The following is an 11,716-nucleotide window of genomic DNA, read 5'->3' on the forward strand; positions in this document are numbered from 1 at the left end:
CGTCCCGTTTTGCATGTTTCTCGGAAGCAAAATGAGCAAGAACGCTCGTTTTTACATCATTCCAGAGATAACTAAATGGCCTTTATTCGAAGTTTGTCAAGAACCAGTCGAGCCACAGAATTCGTTTTGGCATCGTTGGATAGAGAATTGAAAACTCGATTCAGTCGTAACAACATGAGTGAGGAAATTCGAGTGACCCAGAAAGCGAAATTTGAATATCAGACACTTAGGTGCAAGATTATTCCATGTTTTCCGTTCCGTTTTTGCTCATATCTCAGAGGCAAAAGAAGCAAGAACGCTCATTTGTACCCTWTAAAGGAAAATAAGTCTGGTGGAGCTTTATAKGTAGAAAATAATTATCTTTTCACTGTAGGATACCATTGCGAAGTTTTTAACAACCTAACAGATACGCACTTTTTCTTGGCGTAATAGGAATATTAAAGTTTTCCTCACTATTTTCGGTCATAAACAGTAATACCTGTTCTATATCTAAAGGTATGAATTTGTTTTTTCTTATTTGTTAATAGAGGTTGAAAGAGATTTAACCGTTTATTCGAACTAAAATCAAACACAGTAATTATTCAAACGCCTGATGTTTTAATAGATCGAAATAAATGTTTGTAAGAACAAAAAATTCTGCAGCGGTCTTTTTGAAAATAACTCACAGGCTTCGGGCTTTTAATAGTTGCAGCTGTAGGGCAGATTGAGCCATTTTGACTAACATCGGAGGTTTTATGTTTGGCATTAAATTTCAACGTAATCCCATCTTAAATCCACATGGTTTGCTAGTTCAATGAATGGCTGGAAAAATAACGTTTTTTTTTAAGGAAAACCTATTGGGGGTCGTTCAATCGAATTTCCTGAAACGAGGTCTAGTTTTTTTCGTGTTATTTAAAGCTGCTATCTTCCGATAGCAGCTTTAAATTACATGGAAATGTTCAAGGCAAGCTTTTTCTCAAGTTTTTCCCCTTAAGGAATGTGTTTACGACAGTTTAGCATCAACAATTTCAGGTTTTCATCAAGAAATATACACTTGAGARCGAGAGGCAATGAAAACTACTTTTCGTTTAGGCAGAAAAGTATAAAAATATTCAGAATTATTACTAGAAAAACCTAACAATCTGTTTATYTTTTTTTTWAATTAAAATTGAGGAAAACTTGTAATGATGACAATCTAAGTGYTTACAGTGACAGTAAGTTTAGCTGAATGTATTCAAAAGTTATTGATTACAGTCTGCAAGAAATATGAAAGACACAAAGTAAGGGAAGCAATTCGCRAAACGTCGCAATGATCTCCTTCCGTAATTCGACCTGGATGAAGGTTTACATGATATTAGACTTACRAGAACAGATATAGTGTGATAAACAAGCGGCACCGCTCATTAAAATATATTGGTTGCCCGCTCGGTTCGCTGCTTGCCGCTTGTTTCATCGTTGTACTTTATCTGCTTCCCACCTCTTCTTTGCAAGAAATTTAATGTTTTTTGATACATTTGCGAGCATGCATTTTGCAGAGATGAAATATTAAATCGCATCAGATATGCATACGGTTTTTGTTTTGTGTGCTCTCATTACCTCAAATTAGAACCAATAAAAAAGTTTGTTTGTTTTTCACCACTTTACTTCTAATTTATTCAACAGGGTTTTGGTACTGTTATTCATTGGTGAGGAAGAAAACGCGTTTTGTTGGGATAATTGGAGGATGGCTTTGCGATGGTAGTAGAAGTTTGCACTTTGAATTTGTTTAGAAACCATAAAACGTTTATGACAATCATGTTACTCTGTACAAAAATGTTATTCTCAAAATATCCGAAGCATGATAATGTTCTTCAGATTTTCAGCATTCAGCATTCTGACATGCAATCAAATACTGTTCTCACTTAACAATGCCCCAAAAGGACAAGTCTAAAGGTGATGAATTTAGTCGATTGATTTCAAACTATTTATTCAGAAATGATTTACATAAAACTTATTTTATTTGTTCAGCAGGTAAAACATCCTTGTGTATCATTATAAGCATTTTGACACAAGCAAAAATATCAGTTAGGTAGGTACAGGCTAATTTCAGTAGAAATTCTTGGTCTCAAATTTGGTGGAAATTCATAATTTACTGCCTCTAATTCCTAACACTCTGCAAAGAAATAATGTCGAAAATGTAAAAAAACAAATCAATTTCAGTTAAACCCTGCATTATCCGACACGATTATCTACTACTTTACTACCATTTATACTGTATTTACATGTATATTACTTAGACTTGAAAAAAAACGCTAAAGCTCTAAAGTTGAAGAAATCTATTAGAAACTCTTCTATATTGCCAATTTCAGATATTCGTTGACACTTATTTATATTAGGGCGTATCATAGCTAATTGGTTTGTTCTTATCGAATAAGTAAATCTCTAGTTCAGTGGATCAATAAAAAAATGCAGACCTTACGCGATACCCAAGTTATTTGCATTAAAAAATTGCAGCGAATACTTACACCTGCTAATAAAAACTGTTTCCATTAAATTGCTGACGCGTTTGGCTTGTAAATATCGTTTACATGTTTTTCTTTTATGTGCTCCATTTTAGTTAAAAATTTACTTTGTATGTGTGTTAGTTTGTGGAAAGTTATAATAAAATACGTTTTATATAATTTTAGCATTGGCAGTTCCGGTAATAATTCCAGGAAAGTAAATAAAACTTTGCCTTCCTTTGACTAAAAACAGAAAAAGTTGTTAACGCTAAATGGAAAAAAAACTTTCAATAAATAAAGCTGATGGGTATATGATTACTATCGATTAGCTCGATTTATGTTATAAATACCATGTCAATTGTACCTATGTCAAATACTGATATTAATAGAAGCGAGTCTAAATTTTACTAGAGAAAACAAAATTAATTATGGATAAAGTATATTCTGGACTTGGGGCTAGCTATTTACTCCATTTACTATTTTATTCCTGTTTAAACAATAATATTGTTTTATTCGGCTTGCTAATTGTTGTTTTCTGGACCGTTCATGACCTTTGTCATTTTTAAACAGCATTGCTTCTGATTTGAAATGTGTGTTTGTTTTTCAGGAGGAACTATAATCCTACAAAATTGTAGAAAATATAAATTATTTTCTGATAAGTCAGCCAAGACCCCAAAAAGGTCAGCACATTTTTTTAGTAAATAAATAGTCAGTTATAAACACGGTGGAAGATTTCTGAAATTTCGCTTAAGTTAATTTAAAATTCAATGTACGTATTATTTGAAATGTTCATAAAAATTCACATTTTTAGCTCTGAAATGTATTTTGGGGCATTAAAACAATAAGCTAAACTCAATTTTTACCAAGGTTTGATTTATTAAAGCAATCCTGCCTGGCAAAATATTAATATGTTTCTACAGCATCAGCGGCTTAATTTTGAATATTTTATTTGTTGGACAATGTGACCGATCAAATGCGAACGATCAGTCACATACGAATTTAAATGAACTATTTGTTCAGTTCGCTTAACCACAAATATCCTTTCCCATTCATGGTAAGGTGTTCCAGATTTAATTTTTATGCAATATTTGTGCAGTACCTAGTTACATGAGAAACGCGTTATACTTACATGAATATCTTATTTAAAAATTATTGTATATCTTATTTAATAAAATTGCTCTTGAAAACCGGTTTTTGAAAACAGAACATCAGAACTAAACCGACTAATAATGAAAATAACTTTTAGTTGGCAAAAAATAATACAAAAGCAATGAGTACATTTTGAATCAAAAGTTTACTTTCGGTTTATAGAAATGTCTATCTGTAGCACTGTGATAAGCAAAATATATCAGAACCATAAAACCCTGTAAGCCTAAAAACTGGAATGCTCCGAATGCAATTGTAGTGAAACGATTCACGGTGTTACGCCTTCTTACATCTATTAGAATAATATCTTATATAAATTAATTTTGTTTAGGGAGCTGCAAGCTTCATTATGCCTTCACGCGCTTCTTCATTTTCCGACACATAGATAATGAACATTGGAGTTGTTACACAATTTTGAAGTGTTAATTTAAATTTAGTTACAAACTGTTACATCAACCACAGGAGGAGCTCAATTTCCCATTCCTAAAATCTTACCCTAAGATTCTAAAACCATTGAATCAACCTCCATAGATACAAAAAACCTCCAACCATGTAGAATCGAACACAATTTCATACTACTATCAAAACAAACTGCGCTTTAACTACAAAGAAATTTTTAACCCAAATACTTCAAGCTTTTTTCTAATTGATGGAAATCAACCGCCAAAGATCCTCAAGAGATACAAATCAATTAATCCCGAACAGCGACAACTTCGAAAGCTCCTGAGTTCATGCTTTCGAAGCATTAGAAGTTGGCATTGCCATTTTCGGAATCTTGGGATAAATTGAGAAGTAAAATATTTTGACGCGCTGGCTGTACATCAGATAGTATTAAAATCACTGTAAGCTAGTAGAACACAATTTTCAGTAAAAAATCTGCACACTATGGGGATTCCCAAGTGCAGCAAACGAAGCTGCAATAAACTTAACAATCTAATTGCCACACTCATGAAAATCAACCCCTGCTATAAGAGGAAATCGAATATTTTCTTGGCCTATTTTGATGAAATTTTCTTCTGGCAATGTTGTAAATATTTGCATATTTATTATTCTAAGAGTAGATCCTTCTAATCGGAGCAAGTGCGTTGTTGCGCTCCAGAAACAAAGTTTGCCAGTTGGAACCGAGCCTCTAAACTTCTATGCATAACTTTACTTGTTATCATTACCTGGCAAACCAAAATGTATGGATTAAATATGACAAAACTTAATTAAAGTCAGGAATAATTTCTGCTTAAGTAACAAGTTCTTGTTGGTGTTTTATGATGTTAGGTGCGCTCCACGCACAAATCCAGACAACCATTAATTTGCAAAGTATCAACAGATAGTCCAGCATAGAAATATTTTAGTTCGAAACAAATTATTTAATACACTCAGCTGGATAAGAGGTCTTATTTAACACTTTTCAGTCCTCGCTAATTTTTCACTTCAATAAACCCGTGCTCTCTAAAAGGGAGAAAAAATAAAAGACCCGTAATTTAGTCCTAGAAATGCTGCTACCTAGAAAAGCTCCTTTTACGTTTCTTTAAAAGCTGGCGGCAACGTGCAAAAACAACATAAGCATATTATAGTTGGAAGAGGGCTTATGACGTCTTGCTTTCAAACATTCTCTTAAAACCCAATCATGCAGATAGCGACCTGTGAGGGCTTTAGAGCAGTTTAGAGACAAATTAATGCCTTGAAATGGAACTGAATGGAACTGAAAATCTGATAGTAGCAGCATATGGAATGTTTAGACAAATTATTTTTAAATTTGCAGCATTTGAATGAACCCGTTACGACTGGAAAATAAAATAATATGATCTAACAACGTTGATTTATCCTTAATGAAATTTCCTGTTACTTCACATTTATTATACGGCGTTTATCAGATTTGCGGTAACGAATTGAATGTCGAGACTGTTGGCGGGCGGTTTTGAAGATTTATGGACCGAAACTTCAAATAAGAAATTTATATGTTTCAAAGATTCTAATGTGATTTCTATGAAAATGGAAAGCAAACAGTTTCGAGACCTTCTAAAATGTTTAGACTCTGATATCTAAGATTTTGTTAGATGAGGAGGTTCATGACTGAGAAAAGTTACAACTGAACGACTTTTGAAATTTGAAATATTTCAATAAACACTAATAATCTCCGCTAAGGAGAACATCCTTTTGATAATTAAAAAGTATTGTTAGCGTTTATCCAATCTGAATCTAAAACTATTGGTTTTGCTGCTAGTAATCGTTTAGTAGGGCATTCAACCTGCTTGGGTTTTGCCAGTTTGGAACACTCCTCTGAACGCATTTTTACTTCCGGAACACTCTTCTGTACGTCTTAGAAATGTGCAATATTTATTCCAACTATCTTTAAATTGCTTCTTTTTGCTAAATTATGTTTTAAATATTTGTTGGTTGTTTTCAGGCTAACAGTAGAATTAAGCCACACCGAATTCAATCGTGCCATATCGCTTGTGATCCATTGGCTCTGTTACGCCAATAGTGCTGTAAATCCGATCATTTACAATTTCATGAGTGGTAAGTATTTATAGTTTCGTTTATTATATGCTAGCTTATTATATGTAAAAAATATTCTAATTCCGGACTTTACAAGAAATAAAACGCGTATTAATGAAAGAAGCATTCTCTTTTACCATAATTGCACCCATAACCAACATACCAATGACGCAGCATGTTATCAGTTCAATGAAATATTATACATATATTATAAATTTTTAATAAAAATCCAGGAAACTTTTCCTCTGTTTGTTTCATGTTCCACGTGAATTAGTTCCAGAAAAGTATTCCTTTTTGTTATTTACAATGGTCTTTACGTTTATCTGGAAGAGTTTTGCAGCTTTCGAAATGGGGAAAAGTATTTACCGAAAGCCTCAATTGAGGAGGGTCATATTATTATTTTCCGGGCGAATTGGCATTGAAACAACATTTGTCATATCAGTTCAGCAAGGGAGTTCAAATCCGTTTAGGGGGAATAAGCAAACTTAAGAAAAGTGTCTTTTGCACCTAGTCGAAGGTGAAAAAATTTTAGAGCCAGAATTACGGATCTGGAAACAGTTTTTCCACATCATATTTTGTCAGAATAAACGTTGTTTTAGTTTTCTATCAACGTTTCTATAACATTTTTCGGTTTTCGGTTTCGTCTTCAAATTGGAAAAAAATTCGCTAATTAAAAGTTAATATTTTTATTTTCATTGACAATATTTCGAATGTCAGTTAAAAATTGTGCACTTTCCACAGCTTTCCGAAACGAAACCGGTTTAGAGCTTGAAAGACAATTTAGAAAACTTAAAACTTTCCACGCTTCCAGTAATTGTTATCTCTTGATAGCAAACCCCGAGGAACAAACTTTGAAACTAACAATCACAACGAAATGCGACTTTAAATTACACGACCTATAAAAGCTCGAAACGGGAGAGCTAGTACTGTCTTCATATGATCTTAAATACAGTTTTCTGACAATTGAAAATTTTGTTTTAACCTTAAGTAAACTCAGCTAACAATGTAATGAAAATACAAATGAATTCCAGAAGCTTAAGTTAACTTTTTGATATATTTAATATCATTAAAATTGTAATTTTCTAACAGAACTGAGAGTAATTACCATACTTTAAACCCTGCCGAAGTCCATTATAGTATAATAAGCAAAGGAATTATTAACCATTTAGTGGACAGGAAAATATTTTAAATCGTACTTGTATGGTACTAAGTTTAAAACTAGAAGTGATCACAAGATTTATCGGCTATTTTCAATAATAGAATTCAACTTCAAATTACTTCGATGCAAGGTCAAACTGGAAGCATATTATTATGAAATGATAGAAAAAACAGGAAAGCAATTATTAACACAGATGCTCTTTACCGTATGCAAATGCATGGAATAGAAGATGAGGATATTACCTGCAGCAATAATTGTAGGTAAATTGGCAAATGCAAACATATTTCTGACTATTTCTGTCCAGCAAAATAGGAGGAAAAAGTCGCAAATTGGAATAAAGACAAACTACAACCACTACAAGATGACAGAACTGATTTACGGTCCATTAGAGTTTTACGGAAAGAACAATGGAAGCGAGCAGAACCTGGAAAACCGACGTTAAAAATCCAGTTGAAATCCTAATATTTGGGAGCAACAGAAAAAATCGAAAAAAATGATTACTTGGAGTCCAACTCGAGGACTTGAGGGCCATGTCAATGAAACATCTGTACTATTTTAAGAAGGAAAGTCGGTGAAAAAGAAAGCAAAATGAATATTTCATTTTAACTGCATAAATAGTAAGACGCCATGGTTTAAAAAAATCATAGATGGAAAAGCTCTGTACCCATAAATCAACATAACAAGAAACATAACTTATCATTTATTGTGCAGTTATTGTGTAATTAATTTCGGGTTTTATGTTTTCTTTTACTGGGTATCCTGTCTAAGTCCAAGATCTCTAGAAAGCCTTCATTATTGAATTTTTACGTTGGTTGCAATCTCTCATTTCCTAGCAAAGGCTTTTAACATAAAGTAAATGTTATGTTCATTTATTTGAACTGTTTTCTTATGCGTTTTAGGTTTTAAGTTTCACTGATAATTAATTCATTATTTACGACCGCTTTTATGTTAAGTTCATCGAAGTAGTGTTTTCGTAATTTTCTCTAAATGTCAACTTTAGACCCCAAAAATATTCGTATCGAACACCGTTTACACATTTTCTTCTTGCTGCTAAATAATGAAATTAAAGTTTGATTGGAACCTGAAAACTTGGCTGAAACAAAAAGTTGATTAAAAACAAAGTTCTGTCGCTTTGTTAATTGTACTCAACTGGCCTAGTGAAACGGGATCCAAAGTTTTGATTAATTCTTGCCTGCGGTAAAAAATTGTGATTTATCATATTTCACAATTTCAGTAAATTGAGTTCTAAATTTAACCAGATTGATTCATAGACTTTGCTTAGATTAAATTAATGTAAAGTTTCTTCTTTAAAACTCAAGTTTCTAACACATTTTTATTTTGGAAATAAAAACTGTTAAACACCTAAGTGGTGGTTGATAAAATGGTTTCCAAATACTTATCGTTATTCTTAGTTAAGGTAGATATAAAGTGGAAGTAACGTTAACTCGAAAAGTCGAAAAGCGGAAAGTAATTTCTTATTTTACATTTTCTTATTATATAACATCTAATTTCCTTCCAATATTGCCATTATCGTTAAGATCTATTTGCAGATATAGTTATTATTTATAGCTTTCATAGCCAGCCGAGTTAAGGACATTAAAATACAGGATGCTCTCCAAATTTTTGCTCCAGAAACTTCGATTGCTTTGTTCGTTGCACACTTCTATTGTTGATGTTGGACAGGGCGTTTCTAATAATAATTTTGAAGATTCAGAATTATTAGCTCTGGAATCAACCACTCTCAACGGAAATGTCCAAATTTCTTTTTGTCTTCACACATCAGTAGTTTAGTTACTATATTAGTTTCGTCCGTATTGAAAAGCTAATACATTAGGGAAGTTATAAAACATTAACACGTTTTATCTGGATAAGTGGATGCAGTCTGTCCTATGAAAGCCATTTGCTTGCACTTGGTGGGCTAAAGCTGCTGAACAATGCTCAACTCAATCAGCTCGGTTTCGTCCACATCAAGATATCGCGACCTGCATCAAATCTCGCAAACTGACAATTTATTTACGTCGCACTAGGATTTCGTTTAATTGATTGCCAACTAAGCGCACTTGGGGATTAGATTAAAACGGCATTGTTCCGGACTGTCCACAGAGAAAACTGTCCACAGAGAAAAGACTTATTGAGATGGCGCGATTGGTGCCGCCGAATAAAAAATATATCGTTTAAACGCCCCCAGACGTAAAAAACTAATGATGCAATCAATACTGATGTTGGGCTTTTCAGTAGCCTTAAAAGTTACCAAACAATTCCAGCAATTTTTCAAGCATGATTCCTTCTTGCAGGAGATTTTAGATTTTCATTTTTTTTTTCATTTCATTTCCATTTTCAGATTTTCAATTTTATGTAACAGCTGTTTGGTTTATCAATTTCTTATGGAAAATGATGAACATGCAAATCTATAGCGTCAATGTTGAGTTTGGGACCAAATCGCTGTAGCAGTAGCAAAACGTGTAGGGTGCAGGTAAAAACAGGAATACAAAAATTACTAACACATTGACCCCTGACTATAAGATATGGAATACGTCCAATATTCAGGTAGATATCCATTTTCAATTCTTATTTTGCTGACTTAGAATGGCAAATATACGGGATGAAATGGAACTGCTTGTATTTTTTCAATTTGTATGTCTTTGGCACGGTATTTGAAGTGAAATAAAAATACTCCTAAAATATGCTTTCTACGTTTTAATACCATTATTCTGTAAAATTTAGTTTTGAAACTGGCCTCATAAATTGGAAAACTACTTTAAAACGACCAATAAGTGCCGAATTAAAATACGAAATAAAAAAAGTATTTGCATTTTATTGCATATCCCTGAAATGTATAATTGGATTTTGTGGGGAAATGGATGCTTTTCTCAACTTGAAATTAATTGCATATTTATTTATTACACAACCTTCTGCATTGAATATTTTGGTTATTGCATGATTTGCTGCTAGACCAGGAATATTTGGCATATTTTAACGGAAATGAAACACCGTTCGGAAAAAAGTGCTTAATTCCTGCGACGGCTTTTGCTATTTAAAAATATATTTTTATGATAAGATATATCATCCTGGTATTTTTCTATTGCATGCTTTAGAGATAATTTTATAACTATAACTTCGTGATAAATTTGCGAACGGCGGATTTTTAACTCATTACAGACACATTTTACGAATTCTCCTGTGTACGGAATTAAATTAGTTTTGCCGTATAGGAAACAAATGAATTATGATTGTATTTCATAGTGGTTAATTGAGGGTTTGATTCATTGTTCAGCGTTGTTAGTAATTCAATTATTACGTCACAATAGTTGATCGATGCAAACTTAGTATAAATTTTACAGCAACACAATCAATTAAGTATGTGAAAAATTTGTTGCAGGTAAATTTCGACAAGAATTCAAATCAGCATTTTTCCAGTGCCGCCAAGTCAATCGATCCGATCGACATTTAACCAGGAACAGCACTTATATTTACCGATACACGACGAACACCAGGAATAGTTCGAAATCGAAAACCGAGATCATTCCATTGGCTAATGTCAAACAACTCGACGAAAACTAGAAAACTTCTAGATCTATTGACGCTTACAGTTCAAACGAAAATTAAAAATAGAATCATCATTTTCGTATTATTGTGCTGCTGCCGCTGTCCAGTTGTGTAAGAAAAGCTGACTGTATGAAGGTAATTTGTGTGATATGTTCCAGGACTTTGAGAAACGTGTACTTGGATTAATATTGGTGTTGTTGAGTAGATTCACAAACTTGATTTTGCATTTTGGACAATAATTAATACATGGTGGCCTAGCTTCAATATGGAAGATTTAAGCATTAGATAAAATGCACACGTGCAAATAATATTAAAACGTATTAGAAACTCATATCATTTGAAGTGTCTTCTACTAAATAGAATTCGTTTTTCTTGTTCTGTCGCATATTTGGAGAAAGGATGGTGGACGATTTCGCCGCAGACTAATTTTCCACATTAGATTCTTCCATAAAACTAAGCTTTTGTACGGAAAGCGGTCTATAAAAGTTTATGTAACACCAAGTAGGATAGAACGTTTTCCAGTTCTCCCTGAGATAATTTTGAAACAAATAAGCGGAAAACAGGTAAATCTTCCAAGAGAAAACTTTAAAACTTTTGCTTACAACGAGAGTCGCCTTTTGATTATAAGTAATATTGAGCGTTTTTTTATTATATTTTATATAAATTTGAGGAATAAGAAATAATCGACCGATATTCTCTAAAATCTTAAATAACATACATTTTATGTCCCTAAAGTTCGAATACAGCCTAAGGATAGTTTTTTCCTAAAAAAAGGCAAAGCTACTTTACCATCTTAGTAACCCGATCTCAAAATGTTCTCATTTTTCACAGACATTAAGAAAATCACTTAACCGATGTCAAAAAATATTAAATTTAAATTGCGTATCTGATAACTATTTAATAGACCGCAACA

General features: G+C 32.8%; 1 protein-coding gene across 2 annotated transcripts in view; it reads left to right on the top strand.

Moving 5' to 3' along the window:
* Positions 1–10,877, top strand: part of LOC125502309 (orexin receptor type 2-like) — a 90,064-nt gene extending 79,187 nt beyond the window's left edge. For both annotated transcript variants that reach the window (XM_019915462.2, XM_048667237.1), the window contains 2 exons: positions 6,007–6,119; positions 10,637–10,877. In XM_019915462.2, coding sequence (XP_019771021.1) covers positions 6,007–6,119; positions 10,637–10,818 — 295 coding nt within the window. In that variant the 3' untranslated portion in view covers positions 10,819–10,877. The remainder of the gene's footprint in view (positions 1–6,006; positions 6,120–10,636) is intronic.
* The last annotated feature ends 839 nt before the right edge of the window (positions 10,878–11,716 follow it).

This window comes from Dendroctonus ponderosae, unplaced genomic scaffold (genome assembly GCF_020466585.1).
Source record: "Dendroctonus ponderosae isolate FM_Combo_2020 unplaced genomic scaffold, Dpon_F_20191213v2 Dpon_F_20191213_6, whole genome shotgun sequence".
In the NCBI taxonomy this organism is placed as follows: Eukaryota; Metazoa; Arthropoda; class Insecta; order Coleoptera; family Curculionidae; genus Dendroctonus; species Dendroctonus ponderosae.